General features: G+C 39.6%; 1 protein-coding gene across 2 annotated transcripts; it reads left to right on the top strand.

The window, feature by feature from the left end:
• The first annotated feature begins 2,339 nt into the window (after nucleotides 1-2,339).
• On the top strand, nucleotides 2,340-21,012 carry blvra (biliverdin reductase A). Of its 2 annotated transcripts, XM_033650566.2 has the most exons (8): nucleotides 2,340-2,501; nucleotides 4,073-4,167; nucleotides 6,963-7,082; nucleotides 8,828-8,947; nucleotides 9,900-9,997; nucleotides 13,953-14,060; nucleotides 17,071-17,239; nucleotides 20,047-21,012. In XM_033650566.2, the coding sequence occupies exons 3-8, from the start codon at nucleotides 6,964-6,966 to the stop codon at nucleotides 20,300-20,302; spliced, it is 870 nt and encodes a 289-aa protein (XP_033506457.1). In that variant the 5' UTR covers nucleotides 2,340-2,501; nucleotides 4,073-4,167; nucleotide 6,963; the 3' UTR covers nucleotides 20,303-21,012. The 2 variants fall into 2 exon arrangements, with proteins under 2 accessions (XP_033506457.1, XP_033506456.1); XM_033650565.2 differs by lacking the exon at nucleotides 4,073-4,167.
• The last annotated feature ends 345 nt before the right edge of the window (nucleotides 21,013-21,357 follow it).

Raw genomic sequence — 21,357 nt, 5'->3', positions numbered from 1 at the left:
TGTTTGTCTACTGTACTGACGCACCAAGACAAAACTTTTTGTTGCCTTAAGTAGGTGCAGTTTCACAGCCGCCCTCAGACTTTATATACAGGAAGAAACATTCTTTGTAGATTGAAAACAGTTGACATTGCAAGAAAGTTTCAGAACAGTGATGTCAACTGATGTATCGTATCTTTGGTGAGCAAGGCCTCAGCTGAATGCCTGTAGGCATTAAAGCTTTCTGTCAAAATTATCATATGAAAACATGTCACAGTTACCGTACACTTATTGTGAATGGTACAAGGAAGATGAGCATTTTATATTAGTGTTGAACACTTTTTATTGTACAAACCGGATTTTATGACAGCTTTTACAGCACCCAGTACACAGAAAATGTTCAACTCAATTCACAATCACATTTTCTTTCCAGTCGCCTACAAGATAAAGCCAAAGCATCAGAATGGGTTGACTGTATGTACCAAGACACATTCAGAATCAGAGTCAGTTGGCCAAGTGCTGTATATTCAAGTATACAAGTAATTTGATGAAGAAATATAGACTAATGTACATAATTCCGGATGTAGTCCATTGGCCTGGTAGGCTAATCAAATGCATGTATTTCACAGAGTGTATTTTATACTGTTTATGATTCGTCAGTACAATAGGCCTCTATAATTTGGTTTAACAGGATTATTGCAGTGATAGCAAGTAAGAGGGTTGAATTGCTTCTTCTTTTAATTGAATCTTCATTTGAAACATTACAAACAATGTGTCTCGCCCATGGCTTCATCTGGTTTGCTATACGATACAATGCACAGGTGCTTTTAACAAGGCTGCAGCTGCACTGAATCCAACCAGCAGCAGGGTAGATAATGTGCTGAATAGACTCCACGTCATGCTTAGCACTTAAGAATACCACATATCATACAACCAATCAGACATATCGCATTAGATACATTGCAAATTATTTCAAGGGAGTTACAATATGTAACTATAGTATTTCACAATAATATAAATTATCACCTCTCAGGCTTTACTGTGATATTTAACCAAATTCAGAATTATATTGTGAAATTTATGCAGGTAAATATAGTCATTTTACAGGAGCATACTGCTAAATTACAGAAATTGGAGTTTAATTGTGAGATTACAGTAAAATACAATAATTCTACGGGAGCATACGGCTAAATCACAGTAATCCAATGAACATAAACTGTGAAGTTACAGTTAAATTCGGAAATTTACAGGAATGTACTGTTATATTAGTGATGTAATGGGCTTTAAGTGTGAGGTTACAGATAAAGTAAGTTTACAGGAGCATACTGCTAAATCACATTAATACGTGGGCAGAACTACAGTGAGATCACTGTATACAGCTGTCATTTCACAATAATTTACTGTAAAAATGATACAGTAATTTACTGTGAAAGTAATGCGAGTAGTAGCCAGTAATTTACGTAAATGTACAGTCGAATATTTTACAGTGTACAAAGCCTATCACTATAGATAGTTGTAAATAACACATCATCTTTAAAATGAGAATTACCGCAACAGATAATTATGTATTCCTACATCAAGGGGAAGGTGAAGGAACGTAGTGAGAGGGGATAAGGGAGTGTCCTGCTTTCTTCTTCCTCAATATGGTCTAATTGTTTGTAAGCTGAAGAAACAATCATTAAATCAGTGATGGCATAAGAAGACAGAACAATCATCTAAAATCACAAATTAATGGGTACTATCAGAATGACTCTAGGGGAGTATTCAACTACATATCCGAAATAAACGGAGGGGACAAAAATATACCAAAACATTACAAAAATATGCAAAAATGTAATTAATACAGAAAAACAGTCATAAAATATCTGGCCAGACAAAGATATAATTTAAAACAAGTTCTCAAGAACAACCATCAGTTCACTCAAATAGAATCCCAGAGCACAAAATGCCTAACCTAAAGAAGGGGAGGGAGGGTAGTGAGGAGGGAGTGTCCTGCCTTTTCTCTCCCTCACTCAGGTACAATCACCTGAAGTCAGCAAATACATGCAGATCATCATTATGACAAAGAAAGAGCTTAAATAGTGTCTAGTGTCTTTACTATCAATCTGGTGTTTCCTGCCATCGCCTGTACTAAGTTAGAAGGACTGACAGTGTTGTGCACGGGGCATGTGCTTTTGAATAAAGATGATTGGTGAACGGGGATTGTTGCATTCTTTTGGTAATGTCCATTAATAAATTATTAAATTGAAAACTGATTATGGTATTCAGTGATTAGTAAAGATGGGTCTACAAAGACAGCTCCGCCCCTCTCCCAGCAGTACACCGGTGCCACCGCTGCGTCATAACAGGCGCGCCTATACGCCTAGCGGCGGTGAGACGTACAGACAGAGAAACACCGTGCTCCCCTCATTGATACACTGGTTAGACAAGCGTTCATGTTATGTCACCTCTAACGGAACACTTTACGCACAACAGTAATACCTAGATTTCTTCGTGTGTGTCACAGAGGAGCTCCAGAAAACCAGGTAAGACACCAGCAATAACGTTTTATCCTTTTGTGTCAGTGAGTCTGGCACTGTGTCCTGCCATATGACGATGCACATGGCATCTACTCTGCATGATTTTAGGCTGCAAGTCACTGGAGCTGTCCCCATTCATATCAGCACGGAGTCCTAACGTTATCGTATTTTGTGTGGACTCTGCTGTCAGTTTTGTCTTTCTGATTAAAGTTTAACACATACGAGAAAAAGATGGGCACCAGTTGTGCGTGCTCCATCGCTTACATGACATACCATCCACAATTTATCATCATTACTTAACAGGGTTACTTAACACTGAGGTGCAGTCAAGCTCCTACTTGCTCATGAAAAGCATTTTTTGTAGTGATGCACAATTATGTCGGCACATCATCGGTATCGGCCAATATTGGCTTTAACATGAATGAAATCAGAATTGGTCAAGATGCTTTTTCTTACTTTGCATAATGAATGCTATTACATACATTTAAAAGTATTGTCATGTCTCCATCTGCTGCTGGGCCATCGCGATAAAAATATACATGAATAATATGATGTTAATCCCACTACAGAAGAGACTTGATGATCACTAAAATTAGGTGGGGAAAAAGTGGATATATCCATATTGGCATATTGGATATCGGCAAAAAAAAAAGAATACCGTGCATCCCTAATTTTTAATCTTAAACTCCTATTATGAAATCTGTAATGTGGCATTTTCACACCTAAGCAGCACCATAACCGTCACAGTGTAGAAATATGGTTATAGTGTTGGAGTCATCCACTGCTACACCCGTACACATTGTGTAAGATGTTTCTTGTAGCTTTGTTTGTCATTCCTGAATGTAGAGTCTAGCAGTAATTGGTAGAAGTATGTTACACAAAAGTAGTGCAGAGCTAGAAGCTTTTCATAACTGCATGTCCTGTGTGAACCTGTCAACATGTGACCTGAAATGATTTCAAGTTTAACAGGAAGTTTTTTTTGTGATATGGTAAAAAACAACACTTTTTGTACTTATTGGGGTCTAAAACTCTCCCTATCACTACTTCATATTCCAGAGCCATAGGTTTTAATAATAACTAGTACAAGATGTCAAGATGGCGCCTGTTCACTCCAATGGAGTTGCTTAGATAATTGATGAGGAAGGTCTTCTCTATTCTTATGGTGAGTTTTTGTCAGAATATAATATGCCTGTACCACTGGGGTATTATGCAAAAGTCTTTGGTGCAATACCCTCTGGAGTCTGTATGCTGTTTTAGGGTGTTTTCACATTTAGTCCTTTTTAAATGAACCGAACTCAGTCCTTTTAAAGTGGACCAAAAAGTGGACCAACAGAAAAGGGACTCAGTTCTTTTTGTGTTCACCTTGTCAGGTCATTTGAAAAAAGGACTCAGTTCTCTTTCTGGTCATCTCCAGCTCTGATGGAGCCTCAGTCCTCTCTCTGTCCACACTATAGCCTAGAATATATTGATATAGTTTTGTTTTTAATCTGACATGGCACTGCAGTGTGGTTATGAAGCCCCTCGCTTTCAGATGTACTTAAATTGGGGGAAAAACTTTGTGTTTCTGTGTGCTGTAGACTGTATCTGTTTGGTGTATTCTACATTTCACATCTGGAGATGTGCAGTATCTTCCGTGGACCAAACTACTCCTCGTCCTGCGTTCTTGCAACAGGTCAGTGTGGTTTTGTCACAGCATGTGATCTAGAGGGATAATACAATGGTAAAGAGCAAAGCGAACCTGGACCGCTTTGTGTTCACAAGGCACAGGTTTAGCGAACCGCACCATGGACTTTCGGTTCACTTCAGAGGGGTCTGAGTTTCTCTGTTCACATATGCGCAAAAAATTGCTGAGTAGCCGCTCTGAGTCTGCTTAGAGGGCTGAAAAGGATCAAGTGTGAAAACACTCTAAATTTCAACCAAGGGTTAATATCCAACAATTATCCTTGTTATCTCCATCAGACACACCAATAGGCAAAATTTGTTTTTCCAGTAATTCTAGTAATAACAACAGATTGACAAGGGCTCTGTTCCAAAGGGATGTTATTACTTTTCCATATGTGATCTCATACTGAAATAAATTTGTGGATTATATGGACTGGAAGAAAATCTGGCTTCTACCTAACTGATACATAATCACCAATAAAGTTGAAGAAATTTGTTTTAAACAAATTAATAAATTCCATCCTGCTAATGACTATGTTAAAAAAAAGATTTAAGAGAGACATTGATGTGAACTGTAGTTTCTGCTTTGAATGTACTGAAACTATTGTGCATTTATTTTGGCATTGCTCCTCTGTGTAGTACTTCTGGCTTTATATGTGTGATTTTATTTCTAAAAATATTGATGAAGGTTTTGTCTTGCTTTGAAGGAATGGTCTAATGGAACGTAACACACATTTAGAAAAAGACACACAATATAAATGATTAATCTTGTTATTATAATGGACAAATTTCATATTCATAAATGTAAATTAATGGGTAGAAAACTATGCTAATTACTTTTAACGAGTTCAAGCAATACATTGAGTTCAACGCACTCAGAAACAAAAAGCTGTCAAAACTGTAACTGCTTGTAAGATCTTAAATATATTTATATAGATCTTTGTCCCCCCAGCATAAAAACTTTGATGTGATGTGTAACTATCTGTTTTGTTGTTTTCTCTCTTTTCTTTATGATGTTGATATCTCTCTCTTTTGCACTGCTCACTATTCAGTGTAGAAAAGCAAGGGATGTCAGTGTGTATCTGTATTTAATTTGAAACACCCTTGCCTCTATGAAGGCTTTTGTCTTTTAAAATAAATAGAGAGTTATTTTTTTAAAAAAAAAAAAAGTGTTTAGCTTCTGGGTTTACTTCTGCAGTATGCAACCCACTGAATATGCACAGTAGTGTTTCTCCCACTGGCCCCGCCTGCGAGTTCCCACTTGGCCCATAGACTTTACATTGTGATGATGTCACAGATTTTCAAATAATTTTTCTAAGCTCAAAAAAAAGTTTTACAATTATAGAAATATTTCATAATCCAAAAAGTCATCATTCCTGTTGTTTGCAGTTTGAGGTGTCCTGCCAGCAGTTTTACAGGTGTCTCTTTTTGTTTGTTTTTTTGTTTTGGTGCTATACCACCAATAATTGTGGCAACACTGAGTGGCTTTACTGGGGTGTGTGCAGAGAAGTGTGGGGGAGGGGCAGGCCCTGAGTAATTGTGCTGGGCTTTGAAGCCAGTTTTACATTGCGGCTAACTTCCAGTTCACTCACTTAAATGGGGATAAAATATTTCAATCGTGCAGCTCTTCTAGACTTTGAAATGTTATCTGACTGAATGGATAAAATTCTGAAGGTAGTCTATATAAGTCTATATAAGTCAATTTAACTACAACCTAAGTGTCTTCTATGCTTTCCCTGAGCCCACTGATGTGGAACATCTGGGTAATATTATACCTGGGAAGTCAAACGTTTTTGGCTTTATGCACCACTGAGCAACTTTCATAGCAATGAACAGAGCCCTGCCTCCAAAACTGTGGTAAGGGGCAGGCACTATGCCTATTAATAATACAATATGCATAATTCACATACTTTGCACTAAGGTGTCAAGATTTGGACCCGAATCCATCAACAACAAGACTAAGTACCCATATGAAGAAGAAATTTATTGTAGGGTAGGATAAACCCCTTGAGATGCATCATCTCGTTTTCGGGGGGGTCCTAACAAACATTCAACAAATAAAGACTGATAGTAAATCACACACAAAATATACAGTATAACGGTTACATAACAAACACCAAACAATCTGATACCAAACAAAACAAACAAACAAACAAGCAACAACAACAATAACAAAAAAATATTACAGCCTTCATCTACCAAATAAATAAAATCAAAAATACATAATAGCAGCAAAACAAGGCAAAACAAAACAAAACAAAACAGCGAGAGTTTTAATGAAAACAAAAACAATTAGGTTTGAGATGAGAGTACAGAATTTTTTTTAAATAAGGGAAATGATGACAAGGAACGAATAGTTACTGGTAAGTTATTCCACTCGGATGGTGCTCGGAACATGAAAGCTTTTTTGCCAACTTCCTTAGTTACAAAAGGAACTTGAAAAAGTAAATGATCAGAACTTCTTAACGAATAGTTTACATATACATTTTATATACATTTATTTTCAGCTGAAAAAAAGTGGTTTGGGTACCAGATAATCTTTATTATCACCTCTTTCTGAGAAAGAAGCCTTTTCACTGCCTAAAAAATAGATGTAAAGATGAAATGGGATGATTCTATTCTAAGAAACAGGCAGGAATAGGAAGGAGGGGGGAATTCATATCTGATGTTACTACAATGCTCTGCTATACTGGTCACAGTTCTCTGCTAGTTTTATCCACATGATTTACCACTGGGACAGCTGTTGACATAAAATTTACTTTTGATGTCATGGACACCCTGTGTTACCTCCTTTCTGTTTCTCAGTATGTTTGGAGCGGTGGTTGTCGGCATTGGCGTAGCAGGTTGGGTGAGGATTAGAGACATGTTAGCTCCTCTACCTGGCAGTGCTGCAGAGAAACTCAGTGTCAGAGGATTCATATCCAGGTAACGCACACATCCTCACCATTATGCACACATAACCATTAGAAATTATTGTTCTAGGCATAGGTAACATAGGACATGGGCTGAAGCAGCAAAGAATAATGATGTTTTCACAGCACAGATAATGAATAAGGGCAATGAAACTTAACTTGGAAAGTTTTGTGCCCCAGCTCAAGTGAGCAGGACGTAACCGTGCTTTAAGGTTCTCAAAGGCAATTTCACAGGAAGCAGACCAGACAAATAAAACCTTAGGACTAATTAGATTACTCATGGGAGCAGCAACAGTTGCAAAGTTTTTGCAGAAACTCCTACAGTATCTTGCCACACCAAGGAAACATGATGAAACACAGGGACACCAAAGTTAACAATGGGTGCGGTTACATGATGGCTTCTCATTCAGAATGAAATAAATCTGAATGAAATCATTTGGAATTAAAGTCTTTCCAGGTAGTTTACATGAGAAATATTCATTCCGAATGAGGGTTTACATGGGAGATCAGTTTAATCGCCTTTTAATCGCCTGTATTCGGGTCTGCGTAAGGTTTGGGGCAGGGAAGGTTTCTGATTGGATAGGGGGCGGGGCAGATGTTACGTGTTTATGTTTACTGGAAGAAAACACTGTTGTCCTCGCTCCGGATAACAAGATACTTGACGACGCTGTTCTTAGTGCCTTTTTCGGGCTTGTTTTGCTTATATTCTTGATGCAGCAGTACGACAACAACCTTGTTCTGCAAATGCTTCCTCTGTTGAGGAGGAGAAGGGAGGTAGAAAGTTGAAGAAGGGAGATAGAGACCTTGCTTTGGCGAATGGAAACCAGTGAGTGCAACAAGTCCGACTGCTCTATCTCAGCCCATTGCTATGCGCACTATATATATGTCATCATGTCAGAAGGGCAAGGAAACGAGCATGCGCAGAAAGCGTGGAATGAACTTAAAGAGGAATGAGTGTATACAAGTGTGAAAAATTCTTTCATTCGGAATTAGAAACGGAATATTCCAGCCCTTTACATCGGATTGAATTTTCAATCGCACTGGCCATTTTCATTCCGAATTAGGTGTTTACAAGATCACTTTTAATAGGAATAAACGCACTCAATAGCTTCCACCTAAGCTCCAATGGGGCAGACTTTTCCACAGCCCACAAACTTGACCGAGTAGGCGACTGTAGTCTGCCCAAATTCACAGTTGGCAAAATTCAAGGTCAGGTAAGCAGCAGCTAACCTGTGGAACACATCAGTTAACTGGGACATATACTGGGACCAGCTAGAGCTGTAAATGACCACATCATCAAGATATGTTTCACAACAGCAAAGCCTTTCAGCACTATTTTTTTTTTTTTTTTTTTTTACCAGATGTTGACACTCAAGTCCTTCAAGAGAACACCATGACAAATTAGTGTGCTCAAAGCACTTTTACACTACATGTTATATTCCCCCATTCACACACAATCTGTGTTTTCTTACCTTAACTTTTAGTGTCACTTAAAGTCCAGAGAAGGGCAACTTTCTGCTAATTTGTTTACGTTCTTTTCTTTCCTTTCAGAGATCGATACATTTTTACGACATTGCCAACCAGTGAATATAATTGTCATTACCCACTCTAATCAATGAGGGCAATAAGGACAAACAGCCAGAAACAGTTTTTGCTAATACAGCATAATTCATACAGATACAGACACACTATGTGGCTTTTTCAGAATGGAGCTATCTCTTTGATCCTGATAATTCTGACTGATGTTTTTGTGGACAGGAGAAGCCTGGACAGACAGCAGGGAGTGAGTCAGATCTCAGTAGAAGAGGCTGTGAGCAGAGAAGACATTCAGGTGGCGTTCATCTGCACTGAGAATGTGTCGCATGAGAACAACATCAGGTAATGTGCAAGAGTCTAAAAGGCCTACACAAAATCAAAGAAGAAAAATGTAGTAAGTGTCTCAGACTTGTGAAAGGCCAGTGGTCCTGGATTGCCTTCTGTTTGAAAATGTCTCCTTGGTGTTCAGGTAGGCTAAGGTGTAGTGACCATTGAATACGATCATTCTCATAATCATCAATCCATTCAGTTGGTGCTTCTTAAAGTCAAGGATGCTTCCTTGGTAGGAAGGATCCTTCCGAGTCGAGTCCATCAGAGGCTAGGCAAAACTCCTTCCTAGCATTCAGTGAACTCTCATTGGAATAGGCTAGATAGTGCCCAGGTGTGCGTCTTTGAAGAGGCCCTGCCTTCAGTTCCGGCAAATGATGCACAAAGAATTGTGTGTACTTCATGCACACTGAGGATAGACACATGCATCCTTGAAAATTCTCTGAAGACAGGACTTGGTCCTTGGTAATTTGATGACATAGCCTCCTTGAAATTAAGTCAATTAAGGATCTTTTCTTGACTTTGAGAAGCACTAAGTGAAACCTCATGCCCTTTGGACGTATGCTTTCCTGGGAGCACGTTTTCCTGTCATTATGTGTGTCATCCTGGCACTGAAAGATATAGATTGTTATAGAGATCATTTTTATTCTACTATGTCATCATAAAATTGAGGGGCTGAGGATGCTCAAAAATTCACGAAAATTGGCAACACACATCAGAACTCGGGCAAATGACAAAGTTCTGCAGTGATTGGGCTTGGGCAGGACAGCGGGCTTCGTAGTGCCCCCAAACACACGCTAGAGTGTGTTTGGGGGCACGATGAAGTCTATGACAATCAAAAGTTCCTTTCGATTGTCATAGACTTCATCTTCAAGGGCATATGAAACATTTTCAGAATTCTGTTGTTTTTCTTTTGTTTTGTTTTTTTACCAATTTTAATAGAGAAACCTCTGTCCTGTCTCATCAGAACTTTTCTGCAGGCAGGGAAACACGTCTGTGTTGAGTATCCCATGACCATGACCTACAAGGCTGCTGTGGAGCTCTGGGATTTAGCCCAGGAAAAAGGTGATAGCACTTTGTAACAATGTGTAAGTAGTAACAGGAGGGACATTATATCACTATCATGTATCAGGTGCTACATTTAGAGATGATGAGCGATAGAGAAAGAGTTAAGGGCCAAGGTGCAGTCTGAACAGATGAGTTTTCAGTCTGTGAGGGAAGATTTGCAGAGCTTCTGATGCCCTTTGGAGCCGGAAAACAGATGTCATTTAGTTGAATGGCAGGAAGGATGCCCTTGTAAAGAGGCAGGACCAAGTCAGTTGGCAGGAGGAGAGCTTGTGGGCGGGTTAGGGTGTATGCTGTGCATGAGCCTGAGCTATTCACAGCAGGGTAGGCAAGTACCAGTCAAGCAGCCACCAGCAGTAGGGATGTCACGAAAACTGATGCGTGTCTTGATTTGGTACAAAGTTGATGCCAAAATTCCTAAAATGTAATGGTACTCTTTTTTTTCCAGTACCCTAGGTACTATAGGTACTAGAGATACAATTCTTCTAGATATGATGAGACAGCATGTACACCTACCAGTGTTGTAGTCATTAAATGCCATTAAATGCCAAGACCAGAAGAACAGCTTCCAGCACAGAGGGACAACGACAAACACACATGGGAGATGGCGACAAGTGCTGCAGGAACAGCTCTGCCTCAACTCGTTGAAAAGAAAAGCTTTTTCCTGAGACCAGCATATTTTATTAGTAGTGTTCTGTCTTACACAAAGTGCACTCTACCTGGTACCATTGTGTATCCACCAAAACACTTTCCCTAAGGCCAGAGTGTTTTGTGTATTCTTTGCAATGTGAGCGTTGCATATTTACATTATGTAACGAACACCAGCAGTGTGATGGAGCGCTGAGTGTTTATTCTGCTTTGAGAGCTACATGTTTAGTGTTTTTTTTTTTTCTGGTTGCTAAGAGTTGAAAAATGTTCAACTTTGGGTAAAGCACTGCACTCATTACTATAAGTTATACCCAACCATCCAGTCCAGCCAGTGTTTTCGGCACCCCCAAGGCATGGATACTAATGACGTCAGATTCTGGGTGAGTCGTTGATCTCTACTGATTGGTTAGGGAAAAATCAAATTCCCTCCCCCTTGTAAATCGCCTTCAATGGAGGCCATGTCAGACTGAAGGTTCTGAGAGCTTCAGTCTGACACTCAGGCTAGTGCAGAAGAGCAACAACAGTGGAGGTTAAATATGTAAATATACCTGGTGCTCCTTAAAGTCAAGGAAGGGTCCTTGAATGGCTGAATTTTAAGGAGGCCACAGCCCTGTTTACACAGAGATGCCGCTACAGAGCCCCTATGAAGTACCTTCTTTATGCCTCCTTTGCATTTTTGCACAGAACCAAACAATGGTGGCATTATGCTGCTCCAGTGTGTGATTATGGACAGCATGCTGGCATCGCAGAATCAAAAGAGGTGTGCCCAGTGTGACATATAACACAACAGCGTTGGCCTCTAGTGTGACATATAACATCCCCATTGGCAGCGATTTATAAACAATAATAATGGCATCATTTACCGTCCCTGTTAAATGGCAGCTGATCTTGTCTTCTGCTCCTTGACCTCATTGTTTTCTCAACATTTTTGGCCGCTGCTCTTCTTCTTTACGTTAGCAGCTAACTTCTGACATTTACTTTTTAAATGTTTTGCGGTGGGTCGCACACATAAGATGCCATCAAAACGTCACACCTATGCCACCCATGATCCCTTCCTGCTGGCTGTTCCATTTATACAAACATTGTTTTGGGCCTGTTACTACCTCCGTTCGTGGCTCAGAGGTGAGACAATTCTGTACCCTGATTCCGCAATTGTACCCTATATACAGAACGGCAAGGTGGCATAACAGCACGATATTGAATAGGCAGTGTAAAAGGGGCGTATTCCATCGAATCCCACCAAAAAACGGTTCCAGTGTCAAGGGTCCTTCGAATTCTACGGAGGAGTGAGTCCTTCCTTCTGAGAATTTTGAAGGATGCATGTGTGTATCCTCAGTGGGGACAAAGTGGATGTAAGAGCATGTATGACTTTCTCTGTGTTATTGTAGGACAGGAGTGACCTACATTTGGAGATATTCATCAGCTGGTAAAAACAAGACTAGACTATGTTCTTTACATGTTGCTCCAGGGTCAAATTACTGTCCAGAATAACACCCAGGTCTTTTTTTTACAACTGATGTTATATTTAGAGCGATGGGGCTGATGGAAGGCTGAATTTGTTTTGAGACATGTTCAGGGGCATTGAAGAGATTTTTAGTACATCCAGCTTTTCATATCACATAGGCAATTATAAAGAGATGCTAATTTACTGGTGTCAGAGGGTTTAAAAGACAGGTAGAGCTGTGTGTCATCTGTGTAGCTATCTAAAGAGATGTTGTGATGACGTATTATCTGGCCCAGGGACAGCATGTTAAGGGTGAACAGAACAGGTCCCAATACTGATCCTTGTGGTATTCTATGTTTTATCTGAGCAGTTCTTGAGGAATATTCCCCAACAGTGACAAAAAAACCTGCTGGTTATGTATGAAGAAAACCAGTGCAGTGCAGTTCCTGCAATACCTGCAGCCATCAGCAAGTCATTTGTGACTCTAAGGAGGGCAGTTTCTGTGCTATGCACCTTGCGAAACCAGACTGAAATTTTTCAAATAGATTGTCGTTGTTGAGTGTTGGACATAGGCCAGAAGTTTTTCAAATCTGTGGGATCTAAACCGGGGCCCTTCAGCAGCAGTTCAACACAGGCAGTTTTGAAAAAATCAGGTACAACTTAGGAGGACAGAGAGCTTTTGATGGTGGTCAGCAGTGTTGGGCTGAGTGATTCTATTGTGTCTTTAAACAGTTTTGTTGGGATTATATCAAGAAGACTCGAGGAGGGATTCTTGAGTGGCACAGTTTTCGTAAGTTCCTGCAGTGATATTGGTCTGAAGCAATCCAAACTGTTAAAGGAGGGGCAGGGGAGGTCAACTGTAGAGATGGAATGATAATAAGATCAGTCTCATCCAAGAACAAGTTAAGAATTCGGCAGGAGAGGAAACGTCTGCAGTTGGAGGGGGGAGAGTTTACAAGCTTGTTGATGGCTCACACCTAGGCTCTTGCTAGCCTGTTCCAATGTGTGTTAACCGAATGCTAGGAAGGAGTCTTGTCTAGTGTCTGTAGGACCTGACTTGAAAGGACCCGTTCTACCAAGGAAGCATCCTTGACTTTGAGAAGCACCAGCTCTAGGCTGTGTATTAATATATGCTTCCTCCCCCACAAAATCTCATGAACCCACAGACTAGTATTTTGCGTTCGGGACGGATCATCAGAGATTAATAATAACACTTAAATGAAATTTGATTTCAGTGCTTTTAATAACAGAGTGTATGTTTAACTACGTTACATGTATGGTTTTGTTTTTGTTTTTGTTTTTGTTTTTAACGGTGGTATGGAATTGGGGTATTGAGAACTGTGGAATTTCACTGGTATTGGTATTGACTACTGAATTTCTGGTATTGTGACATGCCTAAGTGGTGGCCAGTGAAGGGTGTGGAGTAACAGTGTAGTGTGGGAGAACTTGAGTAGGTTGAAGATAAGCCAGGCTGTTGCATTCTGGATGAGCTACAGAGGTCAGATGGCACATGCAGGCACACCGGACAGGGAACTTTCAATTAGACCATTCAGTGGTGGGGTTCAGTGCAGTAATTCAGAGGTAGCTCATCCCCTTTGTAGTGGAAGTCAATGAATTTGTTTCAGACACCATCATGAATGCGATTAATGTCATGTTATAGGGGTAATGAACATCTTCTGCTGTGAGGAAGAAGCCAGGGGTGAAGATTTTCCTGATTGCACTTCATAAATGGTTCATCCTCTGATCAGCACTCTGTCACCTTGGGTTCAGTGACATATTTGCAAAAACACAACTAACAGTTAGCACATCTCATTCTATCTCAGTAAACATTTGTGTGTGTGTGTGTGTGTGTGTGTGTGTCAGGAGTGATTCTTCATGAGGAACACATCGAGCTGCTGTCAGAAGAATACAAACAACTGAAGAGAGAGGTAGAGGGAAAAATCCTGCAGGAAGGTACTCTTCATTTTACTGGTAAGAGACAGGAGTGTGTGTCTCTGTGGTCACTTTGATACTTCTGAACTCTAACCAAAACTTTCAGCGTAATTGTTAAAATTGGCAATGAAAGTATTTTCTTGGTTTAGATTTAGAATGTGGCTTGTGTTGTTAATCAAATGTCAGCTGAAAATGCTCTTTAATGTACACCAGTCTAATGTGGAAGTTGCACAAAGAATCTGCAAAAAGAACTGCATTTAATTGTTGGAACTCAAGCTAAACATCAGTAAAGAATAGGGATGGGTATTGTTCAGAATTTTTCAATATCAATACCGATACTGAAAGGATGCTTTTTTTGATACCACTTTTATGAAATCGGTTTTAACAAGATGACATTACACATCACAGTGAAAAAAATTTAAGTTTTGTTTTTCATCTCCTTGACATTTTTACATAATATCAATAAATGCTACTTTTAATAGGCAGAAATCAAACTGGCTGTCTTCAGATTACCACACCTGCCTTGTCTCCGGAGCCACTGCTGCTCCAACAAAATATAAGAGTACAAAGGAACAAATTGTTACCAATACAGTGAATCAGTGTGAATTGATTTAACTAGCCATCTGTAGCCATAAGCCATACCGCATACAAATAATATCTAAGGTTACATAGGTCCCAGCTTATAGGACTAAAATAGCGTGCAAGTTAACATTAACTTGACTTTGGTAAGCAAGCATGTACCGTGACAAGTTAGCCAGATTTTTTTGTTTTCTAAACATGAACGGTACCTGCCGAAGTCCCAGTCATAGCACTGCTGCCTTCATTAGTAGTTTCAGAGGAAGACTCAGGTGGAGGACATGTTGAAGGAGGAGGCCCTGTGGCAGGAGGACACAGAGAGGATAATCGTCTGGCACGGTCTTCTTCTTGCAGTTGAACATGGAGCAACTTTCTTAAGTTTATTCCATGTACTGTCAAGTGCTTCATTAGATTGCTTCAGCTACAACACTTGTTGTTAATAATATTATAAACAGCCTTGATAATCACCTGCACTGTGCAGCTCTTTTCGTCGATCTGTCTAAGGCATTCGATACAGTGGACCATAATATTTTATTAGGCAAACTATCATCCATTGGCCTAGACAGTCTCTCTATCAGCTGGTTCTCTGACTATCTTTCAGGTAGAACACAAGCGGTAGTTGCAGATGGTGCTAGATCCAGCTCACTTTCTTTGGGCAAAGGTGTTCCACAAGTATCCATCCTGGGCCCACATTTATTTACTCTTTATATTAATAACATTTTACTCCCCTCACCACTTTGTGATGCTCATTTTTATGCGGACGACACAATTTTATACAGTTTTGGCCCCACTCTTAAATCAGCCGTTGCAAGCCTGCAATCTGCTTTTAACTGTTTTCAATCGTCTCTTATTTCCCACAAGCTTGTCCTGAATCCCAGTAAAACTAAGGCTATGTGGTTCACAAGGTTGCAACTAAATGACGCCTGTCTCAGTATTCAAACCCTGTATGGTGAGTCAATTGAAACTGTTGAGTCTTATAAATACCTGGGCATTTGGTTGGACACCAAGCTTTCTTTTCAAACCCATGTGGAACACCTTTCAAAGAAATTAAGAGTAAGAATTTTTTTTTTATACAGTAATAAGTCATGTTTCACCTCACCCAGCAGGAAGACCATCGTACAATCCACAATAATGTCTGTTTTTGATTTTGGTGATGTCATATACATGCATGCCTCAGCTTCCACATTGAAACCTCTTAATGCAGTTTTTCACAGTGCCTTACGTTTTATCACTGGGGATTGGTATCTTACCCATCACTGCATTTTATATGAAAAAGTGGGCTGGCCCTCTCTCGAAGTTCGCAGAGAACAGCACTATCTTTTATTCATTTATAAAGCCTTGTGTGGAAAGCTTCCCTTATATTTAACCTCACTTTTAAAACTTTGTACTTCTGGTTATAATACACGTTCACAGACACAGCTTAGACTTCACATCCCACGTATGAAATGTGAACTAGGAAAGACCGCCTTTTTTTGTATTCTGTACTCTCATGTTTATGTACCTTGTAATTTTGTAATTGTGTGTGTTATCTATTGCATGCAGGGCGTCCTTGAAAAAGAGAGCTCGCTCTCAATGGACCTCCCTGTTGAAATAAAGGTTAAATGAAAGGATTTGTCGTGTTGTCGGTCTTGGCAGCAATTACCGACTCGCAATTATTGCTTTGTGCACTGTTGGGGTCGAGCCTGGTGAAATGTAGCCGGGTCGCAAATAATGTAGTCATGAGACAGCCTCTCAAAATACAACAAAATATACACATAGGTGTAACCCATGGCGTAACCTAGTGTTTTTTCTGGATACCTCGACACAGCCAATCACCAGCACTTTAAGGTATTGGCACATCATGCATGCTGCATGCTTATTGGCTCACTGACGTTGATGAGATTAACAACTTTAGTATCTGAATTTGGTACTGAATGACAAGACATTTTTTGATACTGGCTGGTACTATCAAGACAGTTTGGTTGGTGTCTATAAAGTACTGAATTTCAGTACCCAGCTCTAATAAGGAAATGTAGAAATAATTAGGGGTGGGAATCACCAGAGGCTCCATGATACGCTATTATCACGATACTTTCGTCACGATACAATACTATTGCAATTTTAAACGTGTTGCGATATGCTGAGTATTGTGATAAAATATATTAAACTGCAAATAATGTTCCCAAAGGAAAACTTTGTCAACATCTGTTTTATCTAATAAGATAAAGTTTTCAGTCTGTTCATCTCACCTCAGTCATTTTTTGCAGCAAAATGTATGTAGTGGGCTGAAAAATCAGATGATTATATTATTCAGGTAGGCTACCTTAAATTATTAGATTTGTATTTGTAATATTAATGATCTGTATAATTAAAAAATCAATACTGCACTTTGTGACGATACGATATTGCCACACAAAAATATTGTGATACTTTGCTGTATCGTTCCCCCCCCCTCCACCCCTACTAATAATGTGTGTATATTAATTCATTCAAGGTGGGCCTCTGAATCCTGGATTTGGTTCCCAGGTTTTCAGTGGCATTGCTCGCCTCACCTGGTTGGTCGAGTTGTTCGGTGAGTTGTCAGTAATTGCAGCAACCATGAAGGAAGACCCTGCTAACAGCTACAGGAAGACAACTGCAAAGCTGCTAACTGCTGACAACAGGTGAGAGAGGATACATCTGTCTGCATGTATGTCTCCCACAGCGATGGAATAAATGGTCGAAAAATTCAGTGATAACACTAAAACCAAAAATGTGTTAGTCTCTGGCCCTCAATACTTTCTGACTTCCCCACTCTGTCTGTGCGTCTCAGTCCATTGGTTTCCACTGGAGATGCAAATCTTCAAAAATGCTCACAAATATTCAGTTTAATTTTTTTCCCCTTAAACAGCTGGTAGTTTTTAAAGTCCCCCACAAACAAAAATGTGTTTTCCTGTTGTTTATGCCCTATAAAATGTTATAACGACAAGAGTTATGAGGAGTTAAAAAGTTTCTGTCTGCCCACATGGTAAGGTAAGATTGTCTTACAGAAGTGTTCTGATAATGTTACTTGGCTTACATAACAATGTGTCAAGCTTGTGACTGTTAATTAGCCTAATTAGGCAGAGTTGTTTTGATATAGCTAACACTAGCCTGTGTTTCCCCCTCGCGCAGCCACTATAAAATCTCCCCATAAGCAAATTAAATCGCTATCTCTACTTAAAGCAGCCAGTGTCGTGGATGAGCAAGGATTATAAACCCCCAGATATGGGTGTGCTGATCGACTGGCCACCAATGGTTTTGGGAGATATCCATTCTTAATAGATTAAAGGCTGATTTGTAACTCTGATAATGCTACATTGTGGACAACAAGTCTGTGCTGATATCAGCAGGAGGAGAACCAAATCACGGCAGTTGTAGGCAGGCTGTGGCTGGATCTAACTGCTGACAGAGGTTGCATTTAATCATATTATGATGCCTTTAAGGTCTCTTAAGTAAAAATGAGTATTGGGAGAAGGTAAATAATAATGTTCTCATGATGTGTTCAAATGTAATCTCGTAAAATGTATGATGGAGACATTTGTTGATGTTTTTACAGCAATATGAAAAAGATATTAAAGAGGGAATTATGATTTATTACATATATAGTAGAAAGGCTTTTGAAGCAGTTACTAAAAACTTTACTATATTGACCAAACAGCACTTGCAATAGCCTTAAAGAGCATAAACAACAGTAATTTTTACTTGCTACAGAATACTTTAATACAGTTTTGGACCCAGTTCTACACTTTCAGACTAATTTTTGCTTCAATGCCTTCAACTGATGTCCCACTTACATTACTTTTGTAGCAGTAAGCTTACCTTAATTCCATGGTATGATTTTCCCTGTATCCACATGCTGAAATTGAGTGGAAATCAATATTTTAAAGCTGAGAGTTAAAAAGAATTTCTTTGGGGCAGTGGCTGTGCATATTTCTCACAAGAGAAATGTATTCACATTGCTCTATAGAAGGGAGTAATGTCTGTGCACTTCCCTAAAATCTGAGATTCAAAGGTACATCTGGGAAGCTTGATTACATATGCCACTAATACAAAAACCTGCTGTCATATACGGAAGGCACATATCGACAGGGGAACAGACTCTGACCATAGACTGTATACATGATGTCAATCATTGGTTTGCTGACTCTCATTTTAAAGCCTTGAGTGTGGCATTTTGACTGTCGCTCTTGCATATTTAGAGCCAGAAGTGACCATATTTGGACAAGAGGGTGGCGCGAACTGTAATGCTAGCAGCTAGCTTGGTTAGCACAGTTAATTTACAGCTATGGTGATCTGTCCAAATGCTAATACTAATTTTCACGGACAAAATATGGGCTTAAAAGTCTTAAAACAAAATGTACTTACCGGAAATACTGAATATCCGACTCCTTAGAGAATCTTATAGTTCAACCAAATACAGATTTTTCAGATGACCACACATTACAGTTAACTGTCATGAACTAAAACCACACTGAAATAGTGACAGCCACTGCTACACCTAATTTTGTGAATCTGGGGTTGCGCCATGGTACGATATCTAAGCAGCGTTGCCACAGTAGTGACTTGTCAACGGACGGCACCCACCTGCCACTCAAAGTGGCCACACCCTCAGTAATGTGTAACTTTAAGCTTTAATAAAATGTAAACAGATGAGTTATATAAAAACTCACCCCTGTACAGTTGTCATGGATGTTTAAATTAGCTGTAGAGACCAAAACTGTTTTTGTACCAGGCTGTAAACATGTTTATTTCTGCTGTAAAGTTGAACATTTTAACATGGGGATCTATGTATATAATGGGGATTGACTCTGTTTTGGAGCCAGCCTCAAGTGGTCATTAGAGGAACTGCAGGTTCTCCCACAGCCGCGTTGGCCTCATTTTTCAGGACTGGAGGTTGTAACTTGGTCTACTCTTAGCAATGCTACGCAGCGGCGTAAGGAAGTTAGAATGGGCTCCGTTCCTAACCATTATCATTTTTGGTACCCCTTCTGTTGGGGTACCTAGCACACACAAGGGTCTAGGTACCATGTCTGAAGGGTACTTTTGGTTCCAAAGGTACCATACCAAAAATGTTTGGTGGAAACAGGGCTTTAGTTTTAGATAGCTACTGGCTATTTAAAAAATGAAAATTAAAAAAATAGACCATGGTGTAAATGGGTTTGCCTTTTCGAGGACATATATAGCAAATAGCACCATTTTGAATTAGGAACATCCTTTTTTTAATCATTTCTCTATGAACACAGGTATATATTTAAGGTTGCAATCTGAATCACTTGCAAGGGCCCGCTCTCTCCACGGGCCCATCCACCCCACGGGCCCCAGTGCAACCGCACTGCTTACGGTGGTGGCCAGGGAAAAGGCCAGATCAGAATTTTCAAGATTTCTCAATAAAAAAGAAAGGGGTGAGGTATTTTTTTTTCAAACATGAATTTCATCTGTGTTCTTCTAGACCTCTAACGTGGATTGAGGAGCGGGGACCGGGGCTCCCCAGGGCCAAGAACATCAACTTTCACTTTGACTCTGGCACTCTGACACAGATGCCTTCTGCACCCAAAGGGGCTGTGGGCCTCTTCATGCAGGACCTGATCTACTTTTCTGACAAATTGGCAGGACAAGTGAGTCCAGAGGAGCTCCACAGAGAGAAAATCAGGATCCTACACTGCCTGCTGTTGGCAGAGAGGATACATCAACTCTGCCAGAGTTAAATGGGGACCCTCAAGTTTATGATAATTTTAAATCTTGATGAAATTGAAACATTAATTTATACTAATACTTCATCACCATGCCTTTAATTTTTTTGTATTGTAGGTTGTGAAAACTAAGTATGAATAAGTATTATTTAGCAGTATTATTTCATCAGAGATTATTACAGTTTGAAAGCTGAGTCATTGAATTGAACACATTCTGACATGATCAGTTCATATCTAGATATGGGTGCTTAGAAGTAGAATAACATAATCACTGGAAATTTCGTATGGTGCAGAATCCAGCAAAGATTCAGAAGGTTGCACGTACTGTGTCATCTAGACTCCAGATCATTAAACATAAGGCAGCTGTGTGATCATGATGATTGTAAAAATCTGCACACATGACAATAGGAGGATCAACCAAATGATCCTGTGTGTGGGAGGGAAAAGGTTTCATATACAGCAGTCAACTTATTTGTGGTATTTTTGTTTAACTGGTGGATAGCAGTATTGACTGTTTCACATGAAGCTTTGAATGTAAACTTGTTTAATAATAATGTTGCATTTAAAAATTTTAACATACAAAGCTGAGTGGATGAAATACCATTCATAACAACTGTTTTTGCTACTGCTGGTACTGTTTGTTTCTGCATTACATCAGTAAAGCTTATTAATATGATGTCAAGTTTTGGGCCTCAAGTTTTCACGAGTAAAGTCATTGCAGCTAACTCTGTGTCCTGTGTCTGGACTGTGTTCTGTTTACTAGGTAAAGTCATCCTGCATACTTAAGCTTTAATGCATCATCAGTGTTACAAACAACTTACACACAATATCTGTTGCCTGGTGACTTTGTGCACAGGATGCACAGACTGACACTATACTGCAACACCTATTTTTCCACATACTTTTGTAGATGTAGAAATAGTCCGGTTTATTCCCTGCCTTGTCTGTCCAGCTTTGTTGTCCTTGTTCTTAACTGTGTAAGTACACTGAATGCATTTCAGTGCCTAATGCCATTTTCTTGCTGAAGTTGTGGCAGGCTGACAGCAGTGACCCCGTCATTCAGGGTTATC

Source organism: Epinephelus lanceolatus, chromosome 12 (genome assembly GCF_041903045.1).
Source record: "Epinephelus lanceolatus isolate andai-2023 chromosome 12, ASM4190304v1, whole genome shotgun sequence".
NCBI lineage: Eukaryota > Metazoa > Chordata > Actinopteri > Perciformes > Serranidae > Epinephelus > Epinephelus lanceolatus.
Note: the sequence above shows the minus strand (reverse complement) of the source record. Positions and strands in the feature narration are given on the sequence as shown.

Bases quoted from the DNA above. Each gene is read 5' to 3' on its own strand.
- blvra (XM_033650565.2), top strand. From the start codon at position 6,964: ATGTTTGGAGCGGTGGTTGTCGGCATTGGCGTAGCAGGTTGGGTGAGG. The intron at 9,998-13,952 runs GTGATAGCACTT...TGTGTGTGTCAG, and splicing joins GGATTTAGCCCAGGAAAAAG to GAGTGATTCTTCATGAGGAA. The intron at 14,061-17,070 runs GTAAGAGACAGG...AATTCATTCAAG, and splicing joins AGGTACTCTTCATTTTACTG to GTGGGCCTCTGAATCCTGGA.